This window comes from Neophocaena asiaeorientalis, unplaced genomic scaffold (assembly GCF_003031525.2).
Source record: "Neophocaena asiaeorientalis asiaeorientalis breed wild unplaced genomic scaffold, Neophocaena_asiaeorientalis_V1.1 scaffold256, whole genome shotgun sequence".
NCBI classification, from domain to species: Eukaryota; Metazoa; Chordata; class Mammalia; order Artiodactyla; family Phocoenidae; genus Neophocaena; species Neophocaena asiaeorientalis.
In genome coordinates, this window is record NW_020185324.1 from 7090954 (window position 1) to 7113670 (window position 22717).

Here is a 22717-nt window from a genome sequence, read left to right on the forward strand (position 1 = left end):
TTGAATTTTGTCAAAAGCTTTTTTTGCATCTATTGAGATGATCATATGGTTTTTCTTCTTCAATTTGTTAATATGGTATATACATTGATTGATTTGCATGTATTGAAGAATCCTTGCATCCCTGGGGTAAATCCCACTTGATCATGGTGTATGATCCTTTTCATGTTCTGTTGGATTCTGTTTGCTAGTATTTTGTTGAGTATTTTTGCATCTATATTCATCAGTGATATTGGTCTGTAATTTTCTTTTTTTGTAGTATCTTTGTCTGGTTTTGGTATCAGGGTGATGGTGGCCTCATAGAATGTGTTTGGCAGTGTTCCTTCTCCACAGTTTTTTGGAAGAGTTTGAGAAGGATGGGTGTTACCTCTTCTCTAAATGTTCGATAGAATTCACCTGTGTGCCGTCTGTTCCTGGACTTTTGTTTGATGGAAGATCTTTAATCACAGTTTCAATTTCATTACTTGTGAACTAAGTTTGGGTTCTGTTTGTTCTTCTTTCTCTACTTCCTTGTGGTGTAAGGTTAGATTGTTTATTTGAGATGTTTCTTGAGGTAGGCTTATATAGCTATAAACTTCCCTCTGAGAACTGCTTTTGCTACATTGCATAGGTTTTGGATCATCAAGTTTTCATTGTCATTTTTCTCTAGGTATTTTTTGATTTCCTCTTTGATTTCTTCAGTGATCTCTTGATTATTTAGTAACGTATAGTTTAGCCTCCATGTGTTTGTGTTTTTTATGCTTTTTTCCCATTTCTAATCTCATAGCGTTGTGGTCAGAAAAGATGCTTGATACGATTTCAATTTTCTTAAATTTACTGAGGCTTGATTTGTGACCCAAGATGTGATCTATCCTGGAGAATGTTCCATGTGCACTTGAGAAGAAAGTGTAATCTTCTGTTTTTGGATGGAATATTCTATAACTATCAATTAAATCTATCTGGTCAATTGTGTCATTTAAAGCTTCTCTTTCCTTATTTTCACTTTGGATGATCTGTCCATTGGTGTAAGTGAGGTGTTAAAGTCCCCCACTATTATTTTGTTACTGTTGATTTCCTCTTTTATAGCTGGTAGCAGTTGCCTTATGTATTGAGATGCTCCTGTGTTGGGTGCATATATATTTATAATTGTTATATCTTCTTCTTTGATTGATCCCTTGATCATTATGTAGTGTCCTTCCTTGTCCCTTGTAACATTCTTTAAAGTCTATTTTATCTGATATGAGTATTGCTACTCCAGCTTTCTTTGGATTTCCATTTGCATGGAATATCTTTTTCCATCCCCTCACTTTCAGTCTGTATATGTCCCTAGGTCTGAAGTGGGTCTCTTGTAGACAGCATATATATGGGTCTTGTTTTTGTATGCGTTCAGCAAGCCTGTGTCTTTTGGCTGGAGCATTTATTCCATTCATGTTTAAGGTAATTATCAATATGTATGTTCCTATGACCATTTTCTTAATTGTTTTGGGTTTGTTTTTGCGGGTCCTTTTCTTCTTTTGTGCTTCCCACTTAGGTAAGTTCCTTTAGCATTTGTTGTAGAGCTGGTTAGGTGGTGCTGAATTCTCTTAGCTTTTGTTTGTCTGTAAAGCTTTTGATTTCTCCATCGAATCTGAATGAGATCCTTGCCAGGTAGAGTAATCTTGGTTGTAGCTTCTTCCATCACTTTAAGTATATCATGCCACTCCCTTCTGGCTTGTAGAGATTCTGCTGAGAAATCAGCTGTAAACCTTATGGGAGTGCCCTTGTATGTTATTTGTCATTGTTCCCTTGCTGCTTTCAGTAATTTTTCTTTGCCTTTGATTTTTGCCAATTTGATTACTATGTGTCTCTGCATGTTTCCTTGGGTTTATCCTCTGTGGGACTCTCTGTGCTTCCTGGACTTCGGTGGCTATTTCCTTTCCCATGTTAGGGAAGTTTTTGACTATAATCTCTTCAAATATTTTCTCGGGTCCTTTCTCTCTCTCTTCTCCTTCTGCGACCCCTATAGTGTGAATTTTGTTGTGTTTAATGTTGTCCCAGAGGTCTCTTAGGCTGTCTTCATTTCTTTTCACTCTTTTTTCTTTATTCTGTTCCACAGCAGTGAATTCCACCATTCTGTCTTCCAGTTCACTTATCCGTTCTTCTGCCTCAGTTATTCTGCTATTGATTCCTTCTAGTGTAGTTTCCATTTCAGTTATTGTTTTGTTCATCTCTGTTTGTTTGTTCTTTCATTCTTCTAGGTCTCTGTTAAACATTTCTTGCATCTTCTCAATCTTTACCTCCATTCTTTTTCCGAGGTCCTGGATCATCTTCACTATCATTATTCTGAGTTTTTTTTCTGGAAGGTTGCCTATCTCCACTTCATTTAGTTGTTTTTCTGGGCTTTTATATTGTTCATTCATCTGGTACATAACCCTGTGCCTTTTCATCTTGTCTATCTTTCTGTGAATGTGGTTTTTTTTCCACAGGCTGCTGGATTCCCATTGTAACTTTGAAATTAAGATATTAATAGTTGTTTGACCTGCAACTAGGTATTAATATTTAGTACATTATTAAAGAAGTGTAGCTATTATACCACAAATTTGTTTTTTTCAATATTATTGCAATATAATTTTTTTGTGTGGGGAGGATAATCTTGTTTTATTTTATGGATTTAAAAACATTATTCTGAGTAGGGATCCACAGGCTCACAAGTTAACCAAGGGGGTCTATGGCAGCAAACATTCCGTTCTCAATGGCCTTCTGGGCACATGTGCATATGGGCTTCCTGGCTCCCTTAGGCTTGGTTCAGATGGTCAGAAGGCTGTGGTGATAATAATTAAAGAAATACAGTTGACTCTTGAATACCATGGCTTTGGACTGCACAGGTCCACTTATGCATGGATTTTTTTCAAAAAATATAGTACCTGTATTTTCATTTTTTAGATCTTTAAATTAACTTAAGTGTGGAGAAAATTTGTGTTTGATTAGAGTTCACAGTATGTGGCATCAAAAGAGTCCTGATTGCATTCAAACTGTTTCAGCTTCCTGCCCTTGGTTAAGTCATGTACTAGTTCTTTTGTTTTTGAGGCAGAGATAGTGCTATGCAGATATTTTCACTGTGAAGGGGATCAAGGTGCCCCTAACCCCTGTGTTCAAGGGTCAACTGTGTATAATGGAAGGTACACAGAAGTACATAAAGAATCAAATAGACAAAATTTCATTACCTAGCATTGTATATAGCTAACAGTTTAGTATATTATTTTCTTAGTACATTTAACCCTTGAACAACATGGATTTAAACTGTGTGGGTCCACCTATATGTGGATTTTTTTTCCCATAAATACATACTGAATTCTATACAATCCTTGATTGATTGAATCCATGGATATGGAGTGCCGACTGTAAAGTTATATGTGGGTTTTTAACTGTGCAAGGCCGGGGGGGGGGGATCAAATATTTTCTCGGGTCCTTTCTCTCTCTCTTCTCCTTCTGCGACCCCTATAGTGTGAATTTTGTTGTGTTTAATGTTGTCCCAGAGGTCTCTTAGGCTGTCTTCATTTCTTTTCACTCTTTTTTCTTTATTCTGTTCCACAGCAGTGAATTCCACCATTCTGTCTTCCAGTTCACTTATCCGTTCTTCTGCCTCAGTTATTCTGCTATTGATTCCTTCTAGTGTAGTTTCCATTTCAGTTATTGTTTTGTTCATCTCTGTTTGTTTGTTCTTTCATTCTTCTAGGTCTCTGTTAAACATTTCTTGCATCTTCTCAATCTTTACCTCCATTCTTTTTCCGAGGTCCTGGATCATCTTCACTATCATTATTCTGAGTTTTTTTTCTGGAAGGTTGCCTATCTCCACTTCATTTAGTTGTTTTTCTGGGCTTTTATATTGTTCATTCATCTGGTACATAACCCTGTGCCTTTTCATCTTGTCTATCTTTCTGTGAATGTGGTTTTTTTTCCACAGGCTGCTGGATTCCCATTGTAACTTTGAAATTAAGATATTAATAGTTGTTTGACCTGCAACTAGGTATTAATATTTAGTACATTATTAAAGAAGTGTAGCTATTATACCACAAATTTGTTTTTTTCAATATTATTGCAATATAATTTTTTTGTGTGGGGAGGATAATCTTGTTTTATTTTATGGATTTAAAAACATTATTCTGAGTAGGGATCCACAGGCTCACAAGTTAACCAAGGGGGTCTATGGCAGCAAACATTCCGTTCTCAATGGCCTTCTGGGCACATGTGCATATGGGCTTCCTGGCTCCCTTAGGCTTGGTTCAGATGGTCAGAAGGCTGTGGTGATAATAATTAAAGAAATACAGTTGACTCTTGAATACCATGGCTTTGGACTGCACAGGTCCACTTATGCATGGATTTTTTTCAAAAAATATAGTACCTGTATTTTCATTTTTTAGATCTTTAAATTAACTTAAGTGTGGAGAAAATTTGTGTTTGATTAGAGTTCACAGTATGTGGCATCAAAAGAGTCCTGATTGCATTCAAACTGTTTCAGCTTCCTGCCCTTGGTTAAGTCATGTACTAGTTCTTTTGTTTTTGAGGCAGAGATAGTGCTATGCAGATATTTTCACTGTGAAGGGGATCAAGGTGCCCCTAACCCCTGTGTTCAAGGGTCAACTGTGTATAATGGAAGGTACACAGAAGTACATAAAGAATCAAATAGACAAAATTTCATTACCTAGCATTGTATATAGCTAACAGTTTAGTATATTATTTTCTTAGTACATTTAACCCTTGAACAACATGGATTTAAACTGTGTGGGTCCACCTATATGTGGATTTTTTTTCCCATAAATACATACTGAATTCTATACAATCCTTGATTGATTGAATCCATGGATATGGAGTGCCGACTGTAAAGTTATATGTGGGTTTTTAACTGTGCAAGGCCGGGGGGGGGGGTGGTTGATGCCCCTAACTCTTGCATTTTTCAAGGGTCACTGTATTCTTTTTTCTAAGTTGTGTATGTGACAAACCACCCCAAAACTTAGTGGCTTAAAACAATGACAACTCTTTAGCTGCTGATTCTGTAGGTCAGAAGTTAAGACCGGGCTCAGTTGGGTGCTTCTTCTGTTTCAGGCTGGTTTCCTCATCCGTCTGTGGTGAGCTGCAGAACAGCTTGCCTTCTTTTGGCTGGGTTCTCTTATATGTGTTGGGCCTCAGCTTTGGTCAATAGGGTCTCTAACCTGCCAGCAGGATAACTTGAATTTGTTCACATGACAGAATCTGGGATCCCTAGGGAGACAGCGGAAGTGTGCAAGAGGCTTTGCATTTGCACACCGTTACTTCTGCTGTATTCTTTTGGTCAAAGCAGGCTAAGCCACAAGCCTAGCTCAGATTTGAGGGTTGGGGAAATAGACTCCAGCTCTAGAGGGGAGGAGCTGCAAACTCACATTTCAAAGAATGTGGAAAGAGGAAGGTGTGAAGGTATGTGAGCATTTTTGCAATTTACTGCAGTGTGTATGCGTGTCATGTGTGTACACATAGAAAAACTGAGAGCATATGCAATTATACGTTCTGCACTTTTCATCTTCAGATAGGCTCCAAATCCAAGTTGCTAATTCAACTCTGTGATTATACTGGGGAGATTAAATGAAGTGCCTCAAAAGGTATGTAGAACAGAGGAGGTTCTAACTCAGTAAGTCAGTTGGAAAAGAAAGAAATGTAACTTCTCTGGGAACTGCTTGAATTCCATTAGTCTCACTTCCTGGTTAGTTTTATTTCTCCTCTGATTTCTTTCCACGTGTGTTCTCCTGGTTGATGATACCAAGGCACTTGTGGTGGGAGAGCATCTGCTTCTGGGCCCCACTTCAGCGCCTCACCAGCTCTGAGATCTTGGAAAAGTCACTTGACCTTGTACCTCAGTGACTTCATCTGTTTAATGAAAATAACAACTGCTTCACAGAGTTATTGGGAGAGTCTAATTAACTCACGTGTATGGACATGTGTTGGTAACATATCTGTGTTATGTGTACCAGTGACTCTTTGATGCTTTTGCGAAATGTCTGTAACATTTTCTTAGTTAACATTTTTTTTTCACATCCCCAGAATTTTGAACCGGTTCTAGCTTTTCTTTAAGTTGTGTTTTTTCTTAAACCGCTGTTGATTTCTGCTTAGTGCATGTTAAAGAAAATGTGACTTTCACCAGCCTTAGCCTGTGCACTAATCTTAAAAAACCATAGCCACTTCTATAATCTGATGGAGGCCCTGGCATAATGTCCGTCTTCTCTGATCAGAAATGACATTCTTAACATCAGTAGGTTCTTAGGCTTTTCTGACAGAAAATATTATTGAGGATGTATAATCAGTTATGGGATATGCTTGTCAATAAACTTTTCCCGCAAAAATAAATCAGAAATCATATTAAAGTAACATTATGAAAATAATCTGTTTTCTTTAGTACTCCCCATGAAATGGTCATGCTTGAGGCTTATGAAAATTTTTATTTAGATGAAGGCTGTATATTTAATTTGTGTGCTGGCCATCTTTCCAATCAGCCAGTTTGCATAAATTTCGTGTCCTAGCAGAAAGAAAATGGTTGTGGTCTAGAATCGACCTTTTCGCTGTCAAGTTTCTGTCACTTTTCTTTTCCCTTGACTGGCTGCTTCTACTTTCCAGACCTTGTGAATCTCACTATAAACCTTCTTTATTTCCTCCCCTTACCTACATACATGTCTACCCACCCTAAGAAAGAGGAACTTCTTCCTAAAACTCCCCTTTGTTTCTTTTTGCCCTTTTCTGGACAGTGAATAATTAGAATCAATCTTCTCCCATTTAAAAAATGTGTCTCTACCCCTCATCACAGTTCATTTATTTAGTTTTTTCCTGTTCATTCATTTTTCCATTCATTTATTCATTCATTGTTCATCTGACAGCAACAGTGTTGTACGCAGTGTACTGGGTGCCACAAATAAAAAGACAAAGAGGTCCTGGCACTGACCTGTGGATTTTGCCCTGTTATAGGAGGGATAAGTCAGTGAAAGTGACATTTGACCAGAGCCTTAAGAGAGTTGTAAACAAAGGCTTTGAGAGCCTTGGGGGTCGAGGGAGGAGACCACATTATTTATGCCTTCCTTCCTAAGAACCATAGCTATGTGCCCCTGTTTGACAAGAATTAGAGTCAGAAGGGGATGAGATCAAGAGCAGGACAGTGATTATTTAGAGCTGAATTGAGCCTTGTCATGTGAAACCAGGGTGCTGCACAGTTGTATATGCTAGTTACTGGGGTACGGTAGGGAAGAGTGGTGTATTAACCTGGGGCTAGGTTCTCACGTATGTTCTTCAGTTCTTAAAACGAAGCCAGTTAACAGTTGCCGAGAACCAACTGCCTATGAGTCTACGCATTTTATGTACTTCCTCTTATAGGAAACCTTTAATGTACGTATTATTGTCCCTTCTACAAATGAGCAAACTGCGGCTGCTAAAGGTTATATAACATCCCCAAGATCACACAGCTAGGAGGAAGCTGAGCTTATAATTCAAATCCAAAACACTGTTTCCTTAGCAGGTGCATTCCAATTTTAATAAAATATGCACAATGAAACTATTATCATAGTAAAATACAGTACATGCAATTCTGACTATGAGTGTTTTTAAGGTGGTTTGACAAAGAGGGACAGCATTTGCAAAAATATGCTGCCAACATGAAGCCTTTTTTGGCCCTAATCCAGGTCACTAAGGACCACTGTGTTTAGCCAAACAAGTTGCAACCTTCGCCTCCTAGGGTCAGTTGTAACTGATACAAGCTTTTTTTATTTATTTATTTTTGGTTGCATTGGATCTTTGTTGTTGCGTGCAGGCTTTCTTTAGTTGTGGTGAGTGGGGGCTACTCTTCATTGTGGTGTGCAGGCTTCTCATTGCATTGGTTGTCTTGTTGTGGAGCATGGGCTCTAGGTGCACGGGTTTCAGTAGTTATGGCACGTGGGCTCAGTAGTTGTGGCTGGTGGGCTCTAGGGCACAGGCTCAGGAGTTGTGGCGCACGGGCTTAGTCGCTCTGTGGCATGTGGGATCTTCCTGGACCAGGGCTTGAACCCGTGTCCCCTGCATTGGCAAGCGGACTCTCAACCACTGCGCCACCAGGGGAGCCCTGATACAATCTTAAGCAGTAGTCATGGGCCCAATTTTGGAGTTACAGAACTCTGCAGACTGTGCCCTCACTCGAATTTATTATTAGATCTAAGTTGTTCTCTTACTTTGAAAGGTTAGATATATTTAAAGGGGTTGGGCAGAGGAATGAAGTGGGAAACTAGGGAATTGTTTTGGCATATGTGGCCTAGCTGTTAAAGATTTCTACTTCAAGCAAAGTACGTTTAAATCACTACAGGCTTCTTGCTCTTGTCCTTTGTCAAAATGTTTGCACAGCTAACTACACCTAAAGGCACAGAAAAATTTCCCAACCAACCTAGCAATCAGTAGGGAACGATTTCAAAAAGGAAAATATCCTTTTGTTTTGTTAGGCATGTGAGAAACTAGATGGCAGAGCTCACTCTACAAGGAGGGGACTCTTAGGAACACGTTTGGGAGACAGTTGGCCCTCTGCCCAAGTCGTGAGCATCTTTGTCTGTAGGCCCTCATCTCCCACATGGAGATGCCCCTTCTCCTCTAAAAGCCACACAGACCTGGATCATTTTTCTTCTATGCTTAGTCCTCTCAGTGGCTTCCTTAGGCTCACAGGGTAATATATAGACTCCTTAGGATGGCATAAGAGCTGCTCTACTCCCCTCTACCCCATAGCCTGACCTCTGGGCCCCAGGCCATTTCTCAAGTCTTCTCCTTCCTCCCCGCTTCCCCTCCCACACAACAGCAGATCTCTTGCTGTTCCCAGAACAGAATGGGCTGTTTCCTGCTTCTGGGCTTTTGCTCGTGCCCATTACTTGGTGCTTCATTGCTCTCCTCCCCTAATTCTGCCTGTGAGTATGAAGACATGCTGTAGATGGCATGCTAGAATATCACCAGTCTTGAATCATGCCACCTGTAAGATAACTTCATGGCACATACCTTTGTGGGCCTGCTCCAGGGAACAGGAATCAAGTCTTAGTGGGTTTTGTTTGAGTCCCCAGCACCAGGGGAGGTGCTTGGTGTCCACTGGCTGGCAACACATGACTGTTGAAGGAATTAGTGAATCATTAACTCTCTGGGCATTTCTTCTTTGGTTTCCAGGAGGAGAAGATTAAGCATAGCACTTTATATGTTTCCTACAAGGTGTTTTAGCCTTTTTTGAAATTCAGGGAAAAAATAAGTAAAACCTCTAATTAAACCAAGATCCTGAATTGATGACACTTTATTTCCCAGTAACGTTATAAATACTGCTGTCAGAAAACACTGGGGTTTAGTGAATCTTGGCTTTCTGTAGGTTAGGGGTGACATGTCAGAGTAATGTTGGTATTTTGGGGATCATGAGACGATGCCTTCCAGGGCCCATTTAGCAAAGGTCCTGGACCTTCCCAAGTGCTTGATTCAGGGTCCCGCTAGTGGGTCAGCGCTTGTGGCATCAAAAGAATAAGGGTGATGAATGATACTTGGAGCTGGGGAGTAAAAGGGACTGAATGTTTGAGAGCAGACTTCCTTGTAAGATGTTGGCTACCCTCTCTGCCTGGCAGGAATGGGATTTGTATGAGCTCCTGACAGGGGAGCAACAGCCTTATTCTGAAAAATAAAGCAAAGCAAACAAACAGAAAGCCCCAAATACAGCAAGCTAACATTTCTGGAGTACTTACTCTGAGCCCAGCACTCTGCCAAGCACTTCCTGAAGCGTTTATCCTGAAGCCTTCTGCTTCCATAGCGTGACACATGTACTCTGAGACCTAGTCCATGGTTTTCCATGGTTATACATATGTTTATGTATACCTGTAGTGTGATAGTGTGTGTGTGTGTATGTATACATACATACACACACACACATATCTACATGCATATATTTCTTTGGTCTGTCTTCTGAAAGGGTCGAGAAACAATGGTGCTTTTGTAGTAATAAGCACACCTCAGCACCTGGATCTTATTCTCTAATATCACTGCCCTCTAAAATGAACCACACTCCTCAGGGAAATGTTAATTCCAGGGCTGAGGCAAGATGATCTTGACACATCTTGTTAGGCCAGAAAGTAAGGAACTGATAAGAAATAAAAAGACATCTTAAGGGGCACAGGAAAACAGATTGAAGAGGCTTCTATTGGCCAAATCTGGGATAATCTGAGCACCAAAATTATTAATTATAGTATGAATTCTAAACAGTTGGGGAGGAGGAATTAATAATTCCATACTGATGATGGATGGATGGATGGATGGGGGGAAGGTAGGAGATTTTTGCTTAATAACTGCCAGGTGCCAACTAGTAAATGTGGAGGGAGTGCTGGAGCAGGAAAAATCAGCATATCATCACCATCATAGTAAAACTGGATCAAGCAAGACTCATCAGTGGTTGCTAAATCTAAGCAGAAATGTGGAGGAAAAGGATATTTACATGGTGTTAAAGTCCCTCCCACAGATTGCTTATTAGTTGGAAGAGAAAAATAGTCATTACAGAATGAAGGAATTGGACTACTCTTTGACCAGGATCAAAATTAAAATCACCATTGAAAGGTGGACAAACATGTGCCTCCAGATGTGATATCCTGAGAAGAATACAACATTGTCTCTGTGGTAGCGGTGTTCTGGCCAGGAATGTATAACCTGAATCTAATCATGAGGAAACATCAGACATACGCTCTACTGAAAAAGCAGGGGGAGGGACAGCTGTATCCTTCAAAAGTATCACGATCATAAAAGACAAAGAAAGGCTGTGGAAATGTTCCAGATTAAAGGAGGTCGAAGAGACTTGGCAACTGAATGCAGTATGTGACTCAAGACTGCATCCTATACAGAAAGGATGGGGGCCATAAGGATCGTGATTGGCTCACTTGACAAAATTGGAATATGCATGGTCGATTAAAGTATGGCATCCATGTTAAATTTACTAAAGTTAGTAACTGTACTGTGGTTATATAAAGGAAAATCCCTGTTTTTAGAAAATACACACTGATGTATTTAGGTGTTAAAGCCCATGAGTATATGTAGCTTATTCTCAAATTGTTTGTGGCATGCACACACACACAATTTTATTTATATATATATATATATATATATATATACTTAAATATACACATATGTGAAATAGAGAGTAGGCAAAAAAAGGGAAATGGTAAAATGTTAACAATAGCAATAAATAACAATAGATGAACCTGAGTAAAGGGTCAAAGAGTATATGTATGTTTTTATATTATTCAGATTCTTGCAACTTCTGTTTGAAATTACTCCCCAATAAAAGGTTTAACAATTAAAAGTGTATATCATGACCACACCAATGATGTTTTCTAAATAAATATTTCTTTTATTTTCTGTTTTTTCTCCTGTTTCTTTTCTCTCCTCTTTCTCTGCCCCTTCCTTAGAAGTCCAAGGCTGGCGAGAAGGGCATCGCTGTGGGGCAGACGGTCATCACGAAGCATCGCAACACCCGGTACTACAGCTGCAGGGTGATTGCTGTGACGGCGCAGACCTTCTATGAGGTCGTGTTTGATGACGGCTCCTTCAGCAGAGACACATTCCCCGAGGATATCGTGGTGAGTAAGGTCCTGGGTGCCTGCTCCCCAGTTTACTTTTTGTATAACTAAACCAGCTGAACCTCTTGGGACTCTTTACTTCGGCTCTTGAAGTAACTCTTTTCATTTAATATTTGATTTCAGGTGTTCTGTTTTCCCACCACAAAGAGTATTGTTTTCTAGGAGGTTCCTTAGCCATCATTATTCTAAATAGTAGATGAACTTAGAATCATCTTCCCAAATTCTTTTAACTAAGTGAAAAATGTTTGTGGTCAGAAACATAAAATGTGAATTCACCTGTTCTTTTCTGTTACAAAGTGTTTGTATATTTGAATCCCTTTATTCTTTTTCTTTCTGCTTAGCTGGAGAATATGGCTTTTATTAATCTGACTTGACAGTGACATCTGTGATCAGACAGAAACATCTGTGGATGTTTCATATGGGAGTAACAAAAATCACGCAAGAAAAAGGCCCTGACTTTTCCCGAGTTTCTTAACTGTGGTCTGGAGTGGGAAACATGTGTGCCAGTCTGTCTGTGTGTCTCAGGGACTTGCCTTTGAGCAGGATGTTTCACAAGAAAAGCACTTTCAGCAGAAGGTTTTTTGAAACTGAGATCAAATCAGATAACTGAGACCAGGGTTAGTCTTCTGGTCATCTTGTTATCCCTTCTTCATTTAAGGGAAATGTCCATCTGGGGAGCCAGGCCTCACTAATGTAACTTCTGCCTTGTCCTGGGTCTGTTGATGATATGCCCTTGTTTGTATTTGGAAAGATGTTATTCTTTAAAAGTAATAATTATCACTATGTGATAATTAAATGTAACCTTATGAGGTTGCTTATAAATATTTCTAGAATTTTGGTCTCCTGGGGCCGAAGAAACATTGATTCAGCTAGCTTTGTTAGGCTTACTTCTCTATGCCTTTAAGAAGGACAAGTATGTAAACGCAAGTTACCTTATTTGAAAGATTTTAAAGCAGATGAGTTTAAACAAATTAAAAATCCCAGGACTTGATCATACACCAAAAGGGTGAATTACGTTTCTTTGCAGAATTCCACCTGGAGCTTTGCTTTACCGCACTGCCATTGCTCTTCATAAGCAGCAGCCCTTAGGTGCCATGCTCCCCTTGTTAGACTAGGCCACCCCTTCAAGCACGCAGTATCTGCTGTGTGCCAAGCATCACACTGGGTGCGGGCAGAGATAATGAGAAAGAAGGTGTGATTCCTGCTCAGTCTGGGGGGAGGCAGGCTGGTAAATAGGTGCTTTCTAGACAGTGCGATAAATGCTATAAATGAGCCAGAAGCAACTTCCCGCCTGTTGGGGTTAGGAGACCTGAGTCAGCGAGTCCACAAGGTCAGTAGGGCTGACACTGCTGGACACATACCACGTGCCAGGACTGCTTCAGGAGCTTGACACGCATGAATCACTTCATCCTCACAACCTTACACGCTTACAAGCCGAATTTTCTACCTCTGGCTACTGCAGAAACTGAGGCACAAAGCAGTAAATAACTTTCTCAAGCTGACCCACAGCTAGTTAAGTGTCAGAAAGCATATTCAGTCCCAGAGTTGGGCTCCAGAGCCTCGGTTCTTAACCTCTGGGAAGAAAGGACATTTAGAGTGGGAGATGAAGAGGTATGTGAAGGCAAGAAAGGCAAAGAAATGCACAGGCTCTGGTCAGCCCTGCCCAGCCTACACACTTATTTCAGAATCAATCAGCCTTCTTTTGTGCAGGCTGTCAATACTGAGCCAGCCAAAGAGAGAAAACTTTGCTGGGGAGCATATTGGGGATGGGACACAGACTTCTGAGCACTGATCCCAAAACCTGAGCAAATAAAACCTGAGTCTTTATCCATGAGAGTATTTAACGAATCCTAAATTCCCTTTCACTTCACGAGCCTCCACACACCCAGCTGGTCTTAAGCTTTCTTGGATTGTCTTCAGCTTGTACGTTGGAAAAGAGTGGCTGTGATCCTAGGAGTGTTTTGAATCCACAAGCCTTCCCTTTGATAACTTCGGTCCCCACTCTCTGTGAACCCACACAAGTTTGGTTTAAAGTATTTGTGGGTGTTGTGAGAACAAGGCTCTAAAACTTATACGATTGTTCAGAAGCACCTTGGCATTTAAACCTACAAGAATGGAAAAGCAAAACTTCTCTACAGCTTGATTAGCTATTACTTAGCATATGTGATAAGGATTTGCGCTTTAGCAGTGGGGCGTGTGTGTGCGTGTACGTGTGTGTGGCCACAGCTCTAGCCTGGGAGGGAGGCGGTGCTCATGGTGGCGTGAGTTAATGTAGATTGGAGAGGGGCATCTGTATGAATTTGCGTGAATGATAATATTTTTCAGGGAAAAGAATTATAATTGTCTTTGAGCAGGTCTTCTCTCTTTCTTCCAGCCTTTCCTCCCTCAATATTCCCCAGCGCCCTTTCCTGCCTGGTACATTTTTGGTTACTCGTTCCAGGCCTCTTACACCAACCAAGTAGGAATATTTGTCATGTTGTATTTTCAAATTTCACATACTTTCTAATAATGTCACCGTTTGTTGGCTGCTGTGGCCTCTTCCTCTTTGTTCTCTTGGTGCTGAATGAGACATCCCCAGCTTTCCTCCTTTGGTGGCTCCATAGGGAAGGTTTTATTTTTCCTTATAATATTATATTAGGGTTCTCCAGAGAAATAGAGTCAGTTAGTGTGTGTGTGTGTGTGTGTGTGTGTGTGTGTGTGTGTGTGTTTAATATATTACAAGTACATATGTATAATATGTATGATTTATTATAAGGAGTTGGCTCAGGTGATTTTGGAAGCTGAGAGGTCCCAAGATCGTAGTCAGCAGACTGAAGATAGGAGAGCAGATAGTGTAATTCTAGTTCAAGGGCCAGCAGGCTCAAGACCCAGGAAGAGCTTCAAGTCGAGTCAGGAAAAAACTGAGTCCCAACTCAAAACCAGTCAGGCAAGAAGAATTCCCCTTTATTTGGGAAAGGGTCAGCCTTTTTGTTCTCTTCAGGCCTTCACTTGGTTGCATGGGCCCTAGGAGGATCGTCTGCTTTGTCTATCAATTCACATACTAAAGTCATCCAATAACACCCTCACAGACTCACCTCGAATAATGTTTGACCAAATACCTAATATCTGGGCACCTGTGGCCCTGTCAAGTTGACACATAAAATTAACCATCACATACGTATTGTCCTGGGGCATTTTAGGAGACTGCTTACCTTGTGGTGCCAGAAGCTCTGACTCATAGGCAGAATGTAATTTCCCTTTCTGTAAAGCAGCCACGCTGTTTTGGTCGGTTTGCAGCACTCTGTAGATCCACTCCATTAGCTATGTGCTCTGTCCTGCTCATCATCCAGGTTCCCAAAAGGCGAAGTCACGGATTTTATAAAAAGGGATTGTCAGGCTTCCCTGGTGGCGCAGTGGTTGAGAGTCCGCCTGCCGATGCAGGGGACATGGGTTCGTGCCCCGGTCTGGGAAGATCCCACATGCCGCAGAGCGGCTGGGCCCATGAGCCATGGCCGCTGAGTCTGTGCTCCGCAATGGGAGAGGCCACAACAGTGAGAGGCCCGCGTACCGCAAAAAAAAAAAAAAAAAAATTGTCATGTTGTATTTTCAAATTTCACATACTTTCTAATAATGTCACCGTTTGTTGGCTGCTGTGGCCTCTTCCTCTTTGTTCTCTTGGTGCTGAATGAGACATCCCCAGCTTTCCTCCTTTGGTGGCTCCATAGGGAAGGTTTTATTTTTCCTTATAATATTATATTAGGGTTCTCCAGAGAAATAGAGTCAGTTAGTGTGTGTGTGTGTGTGTGTGTGTGTGTGTGTGTGTGTGTGTTTAATATATTACAAGTACATATGTATAATATGTATGATTTATTATAAGGAGTTGGCTCAGGTGATTTTGGAAGCTGAGAGGTCCCAAGATCGTAGTCAGCAGACTGAAGATAGGAGAGCAGATAGTGTAATTCTAGTTCAAGGGCCAGCAGGCTCAAGACCCAGGAAGAGCTTCAAGTCGAGTCAGGAAAAAACTGAGTCCCAACTCAAAACCAGTCAGGCAAGAAGAATTCCCCTTTATTTGGGAAAGGGTCAGCCTTTTTGTTCTCTTCAGGCCTTCACTTGGTTGCATGGGCCCTAGGAGGATCGTCTGCTTTGTCTATCAATTCACATACTAAAGTCATCCAATAACACCCTCACAGACTCACCTCGAATAATGTTTGACCAAATACCTAATATCTGGGCACCTGTGGCCCTGTCAAGTTGACACATAAAATTAACCATCACATACGTATTGTCCTGGGGCATTTTAGGAGACTGCTTACCTTGTGGTGCCAGAAGCTCTGACTCATAGGCAGAATGTAATTTCCCTTTCTGTAAAGCAGCCACGCTGTTTTGGTCGGTTTGCAGCACTCTGTAGATCCACTCCATTAGCTATGTGCTCTGTCCTGCTCATCATCCAGGTTCCCAAAAGGCGAAGTCACGGATTTTATAAAAAGGGATTGTCAGGCTTCCCTGGTGGCGCAGTGGTTGAGAGTCCGCCTGCCGATGCAGGGGACATGGGTTCGTGCCCCGGTCTGGGAAGATCCCACATGCCGCAGCGCGGCTGGGTCCATGAGCCATGGCCGCTGAGTCTGTGCTCCGCAATGGGAGAGGCCACAACAGTGAGAGGCCCGCGTACCGCAAAAAAAAAAAAAAAAAAAGGGATTGTCAGGGATGGATTGGGGCCTTTGTTTCCCACAGAAATTAATGAAAGCTACAGGATTAAATGCCCTCATAGTATGTCAACTAGACTTCAGTTGGATATGGGGAATTTGATGTTATATTTCAAAACATAATGTATGTGTATAATTAAGTATGTTATAAATATGTTCACATATAAATCATATATATATATTTTAAAAAATGCTTTGCTGAAACCCTTTGGAGAGATAGGGGTTTTGGGAAGCACGCGCCACCCGCTCTCCTCGCATGACCCTGCAATAAACCTCTCTCTGCTCCCCTCCCCTCCCAAACAAAGAATCATACTCATTCTCATATGTGATATAATGTAACTACATTTATGTCACCGTTTTTCAGCCCATGTGGGTTAATTCTTATGATTGTCCCACTTCCACTTTTGCTATCCATCAACATCAGAACTGTCTTCTGGGAGATGGGAACCCTGCTTGGTTCCCTAATGGGGAATTTCATCAGGACATAAGAAACATGTGACCATGTCCGCCTCTGTCTCAGCATCTTGCAGATTGTGGCAGAATAATTATTTGTGTGGAAACGTTAAATGTATTCCATATTCCTCAGAGAAATCTTGTTTTCATTAGATAATATACCTGTGCCGTCTGAAACTGGGGGTAGAAAATGATTTTTTCTTCTGTTTGTCTGAAAACTCTCTAATCCACACAATGTGCTTAATCAGGTGTGAGTGCTTCTGGGAAGGCCCTTTCATCAAATGCAACCTGACGTCAGTGTGACTGGCTAGGGGAGAACCAGCTTCTCTAAGCTGCGGGTACTTGCTAACTAGAACTGCCGTAAGGGTACAACACAACTTCAGTTTTTTTAACTATGAAAATAAAATCTAGAACATCAAGTTTAATTATCCCAAAGTGCTTATTTACATATAAATATAGTCTTTTATGAAGCCTGATGCTTTAGTAAAGAAATACATTCCCTTATTTATAGAATCACTGATTATGATCACGTTATGGTCCCAACAGAAGAGAAACCTTTAATGCAGGCTGGCCTATCCATGTTTGAAAATAAATTTGCTGGGCATTAAAATGCCTTTGTTAGGGTTATGTGACTAGAGGGAGTGTCTGGAGTTGTAGAGAGAAACATTCTTTAGACTACCAGAAAATTTCTTTCCAGACCTAGGTACTTTATTTCTGTGATAGCCAGAAAAATGTCCCAAATCTTTTCTCTCAACAGTACACCTGCAGGATATGTGTATCGGCCCAGTTAAACACAGCATGCAATCTATAGCTGTCAAGGGAAGTAACAAAAGATGTATTGCTACACGCCTCCATCTGTCAGTCTATGAAACTGCAACACACTTCCTGATGAATTTTTTGTAGTCTCCTACTATTTTGATGGGGATGAAAGTTGCCCACAGGAGAGAATTCAAGGGGCATGGCGATTCCAGGGCCCCCTATTACCCTTTGCTAAAACCTGGGATCCTCTGGCATGCCTATGATGACCCTAGAATGATGGCTGCTTCCCTTCCTCTGCACTTGGAGCTCATTTCGAGGGAGGAAGATGGTGCAGTGTGATCCGGATAGTTTCAGGGCAAGCACTTAACATTCACCACTGGGCTTGAGAAGAGAAACAGGACCGTTTAGAAATTCGACAGCAAGAGTCCATCACTGAAATTTCCATGAAGACTTGCTACATTTTTCAGCGTCCGTTGAAATGTGAAAACACGAGAACTGTACACTTCAGGATTCTAGGGATGGACTGTCATGGCCTTTAGTTTTTGTGGGCTGTACGGTGCCAACTGAAATTCTTAAAGCTAATTTTTCCCTCAGTTATAGGCAGGTTGCTCAAACCTGTTTGAAGCCCATTTTTTCCCCACTAAAAAGGGAATAATAATTTATACCGTCTGAGGTTATTGAAAGGGCTAAATGAGCTAATTTACCATGTAGCTAACATGGTAGGCACAAAATCAAAATTTTTAGGTAATTAACTTCAGTCTGTAGAACATTTTTTTCCCTTTTTCCTCCCCCATCTAGTTTATGCTGCCCTTTTCTGGTCTTGATGAAATCTGGTTAGAAGATGTGTCCTTAGACCTTTATTCCTACTTGTTAGGTTAAATGGGTATCTGTACAGGTGAGATTTCACTGAGTCAGATTATTGTTTCCACTTGCTGTAAAGCAGTCCTGGCATCTTTAGACTTTGTAGTAACCCAGTTCTCTGCATTTGTGCATGTATTTTTCTGCATGTTTATAAAGTGTTATTTCATTGGCTTTTCATGACAAACCCGGCTCCAGAATAAGTTCATGCTCATTTCATAGATATGATAATTGCTGAGTCACAAAAACCCTATGATTTGTGCGAGTTCCCCAAATTAGGGGTGACAGAGTCAGGTGCGGTAGGTTGGCCCCCTGCATTCCATTGCTTGTTGCCTCTGTGCTTTGGGGCACCTTTCCAGGAAGTCTGCTCTCTGTGACTTTAGTGTCGCTGTGGTAGAAGACCTTGTACCTAACTGCTCAGGGTTCAGCACCTCCACAAGGCCCCACTTGGCAAGTGTAGGCATAGGGGTGACTCTGGATGTGCAGGATACAAAAGAAAATATCTGAGGGGGTTTGAGAAACTAAGAAAAAAGTTTTCCAAGAAACTCTGTCTTATGTTATAGGATCCTGGGAAGTGTTTTTGGATTCCTGTTGGCTCCTAGATTGTGAGGTACCCTGGATTTTTAAGTCAGATGGAAGTCATGCCCCATCCCAGACCATCTGTGTTATGTGTGCTACAGACTGATGCTCCCCCCACCCACCCCCAGTCTTGATTCTTCTAGAATCAATGGAATTTGCCAGAGAAGGCTCCAGGAACTTTTACCGGTTTAGGATTCTGTAGGTATGGCCCACATGGCATTTAACTGCTCAAGAGGGGCACCCTTGCTTCTCTTTCTTGGCTGTAGAGCTGAGAGTCTGTGAGGTGAAGGGCTTTGCCAAATTCCTGTTGATTTTTACATCCTTGGGAAGCCTTTTATACATGTAAAAAAAAAAGAATCTGTTATTACTTTGATTTTAATCAATATTCAGTTTAAAATCTACTTTTTTAAGCCTTCAAATTCAGCGAACAAATTTTATTTATAAATCTAAAATTTTTTACATAAAAATTTAAAACAAACTCATTTGTTCCTTGATTAATGTTTATATAATGTATAAACTGATAGATCAAATTCTAACCATTTAAGTAATCAAATTTCCTTGGACATCTTAACTATGCTTATAGGTTTAATGTATGTAATCCTCACAAATGTCACAATTTTTTTAAGCACTCAGTGTCCATAATGCTAATAAATTAGACATTAATTTAGCAGTTCAAATTCTTCTGTTTTAAACATCTTCAAAAAGCAAACAACACATACAGCAGTACAGTATTTACAAAGCATATTACTGCACCTTTATATGAACACAGTTTACATTGGATAATCTGTTAAATACAATCTGTATTTAAACACATTTTAATGATAGATAAGTAAATAGAATCTACCCACCAAGGGGGAGTAGTATTACTATGCTGGCTAGGAGTTTACTAAGAAAAAATAATCAAAGAACCTCAAGGCCATTCAGAGGCATAGACTCTGGTTATATCTTTGAGGACTAAACCTGCAGTTGCTGGGCAGGGGCTCCTACCTAAGGTCAGCTTTCATCTGATTCTTCAACTCTCTAAATTATGTGCTCTTCACCGAGGCTCTAACTAGTTTCATGAACTGTCTCAAGTTGGTGGGCGTGAGTACTTACCAGGTCCTGGAATTTTATTCTCTTTTGTGTAATTCTGGTGTGGCTTTTTGCCTTGAAACCTGGGGCATACTAACAGAATGTTGAAGCCCTTATTTGAGTTGGACTCCCTTTCTGTTTTATAAATTGTATGCATCTCTGCCCATGATTCTGTAGCTATCATATCGACAATTTCCATTCAGCATTGTGATCCTCTGAAGAAAAGTATGTCATTGCCCTGGTGTTGCATGCAGGATATTAACTAGTAGCCCTGAAGACACAGTGTCAATTACATTTTTCTTCAGGTACATACCTCCTTCACTTGACAGTATTTCTCTTATTTCTCTTTTGGCAATTATCTCAAGGTGATTGGTTTGAGGAACTTATTCCCAGGAGACAGTTTTTGGTGTTTCTTTCCCATCCTTTTCTTTCCAAGGGAACTCAAAGGTATATAGCATCTCATCTTCACTCTAACAAGATAAAAATAACTACATTGAACTTGGGGGCAGTGTTATTAATTTCCAGGACTTTATTGTCTCTTTTCAACGCAGAGCTTAATCCCAAGGGTGGCAGTCACCATGATCCAAATCTACCCGTGTTTGGGAATATCCAATCATATCATTCTTTTTGACCTATGTATTCAGTGCTGTTTTAGGCACCATGGAGGATTCAAGATGTGTAAGCATAGGTGAAGGAGTGATCCTGGGTGTTCTGGAGGCAAAATAAAATACCCACGTGGGTTTGAAAGACTAAGAAAAATGTTGTTATCAGAAACAGTCTATGCTGTGGGATTCTGGGAAGCTCATGGATTTTCTTTTCTTTTCCAACTTTTTAAAAAAAATTACTGAAGTATAGGTGATTTACAATGTTGTGTTAATTTCTGCTGTACAGGGAAGTGATCCAGTTGTCTATCTATCTGTACACATTCTTTTTTATATTCCTTCCATCATGGTTTATCATAGGATATTAAATATAGTTGCCTGTGCTATACAGTAGGCAGCTTTGTTGTTTATCCAGTCTATATATAATAGTTTGCATCTGCTAATCCCAAACTCCCACTCCATCCCTCCTGCACCTGCCTCCCCCTTGGCAACCACAAGTCTCTTCTCTATGTCTTTGAGTCTATTTCTGTTGCATAAATAAGTTGATTTGTCATATTTTAGATTCCACATACAAGTGATATCATTTGGTATTTTTCTTTCTTTTTCTGACTTACTTCACTTAGTAGGATAATCTCTAGGTCCATCATGTTGCTGAAAATGGCATTATTTCATTCTTTTTTATGGCTGAATAGTATTCCATTATACATATGTACCACATCTTCTTTATCCATGCATCTGTTGATGGACATTTAGGTTGTTTCCATGTCTTGGCTATTGTGAATAGTGTTGCTATGGACATAGGGGTGCATGTATCTTTTTGAATTATAGTTTTGTCCAGATATATGCCCAGGGGTGGGACTGCTGGATCATACGGCAACTCCATTTTTAGTTTTTAACAGAACCTCCATACTGTTTTCCATAGTGGCCGCACCAATTTACATTCCTACCAACAGTGTATGAGGGTTCCCTTTTCTCTACACCCTCTGCAGCATTTGTTATTTGTAGATTTTTAAATGATGGCCATTCTGACTGCTGTGAGGTGGTACCTCATTGTAGTTTTGATTTGCATTTATCTAATAATTAGTGATGATGAGGATCTTTTCATGTGCCTATTGACAACCTGTATGTCCTCTTTGGAGAAATGTCTATTTAGGTCTTCTGCCCATTTTTTGATTGGGTCATTTGTTTTTTTGTTATTGAGTTGTATGAGTTATTCGTATATTTTGGAAATTAAGCTCTTGTTGGTCATATCGTTTGCAAATATTTTCTCCCAGTCTAGGTTGTCTTTTCATTTTTATTATTGTTTCCTTTGCAGTGCAAAAGCTTATAAGTTTGATTAGGTACCATTTGTTTAATTTTGCTTTTATTTCTATTGCCTTGGGAGATTGACCATTGATCATTGGTATGATTTATGTCAGAAAATATTTTGCCTATGTTCTAGGAGTTTTATGGTGTCATGTCTTATATTTAAGTCTTTAAGCCATTTTGAGTTTATATTTTTGTATGGTGTGAAGGTGTGTTCTAACTTCATTGATTTACATGTGGCTGTCCAACTTTTCCAACACCACTTGCTGAAGAGACTGTCTTTTCTCCATTGTATAATCTTTTCTCTGTTGTATAATCTTGCCTCCTTTTTTGAAGATTAATTGACTGTAGATGGGTGGGTTTATTTCTGGGCTCTCTCTTCTGTTCCATTGACCCACCTGTCTGTTTTTGTGCCAATACCACACTATTTTGATTACTTTATCTTTGTAGTATTGTCTGAAGTCTGAGAGGGTTATGCCTCCTGCTTTGTTCTTTTTCCTCAGGATTGCTTTGGGAATCCTGGGTCTTTTATAGTTCCATATAAATTTTAAAATTATTTGTTCTAGTTCTGTGAAAAACATCATGGGTAATTTGATAGGGATCACATAAAATCTGTAGGTTGCTTTGGGTAGTATGGCCATTTTAACAATATTTTTCCAATCCAAAAGCATGGGATATTGTTCAATTTTTTTGGAATCATCTTCAATTTCCTTTATTAATAGTTTATAGTTTTCAGCATATAAGTCTTTCACCTCCTTGCTCAGGTTTATTCTTAAGTTTTTTTTGTTTTGATGCAATTTTAAAAGGGTTTTTTTTTTTTTACATTCCCTTTCTG

General features: G+C 40.1%; 1 protein-coding gene across 2 annotated transcripts in view; it reads left to right on the plus strand.

Annotated features, from left to right (window-relative positions):
• Positions 1–22717, plus strand: part of KDM4C (lysine demethylase 4C) — a 400986-nt gene that overhangs the window by 332232 nt on the left and 46037 nt on the right. For both annotated transcript variants that reach the window (XM_024734252.1, XM_024734253.1), the window contains exon 19: positions 11403–11573. In XM_024734252.1, coding sequence (XP_024590020.1) covers positions 11403–11573 — 171 coding nt within the window. The remainder of the gene's footprint in view (positions 1–11402; positions 11574–22717) is intronic.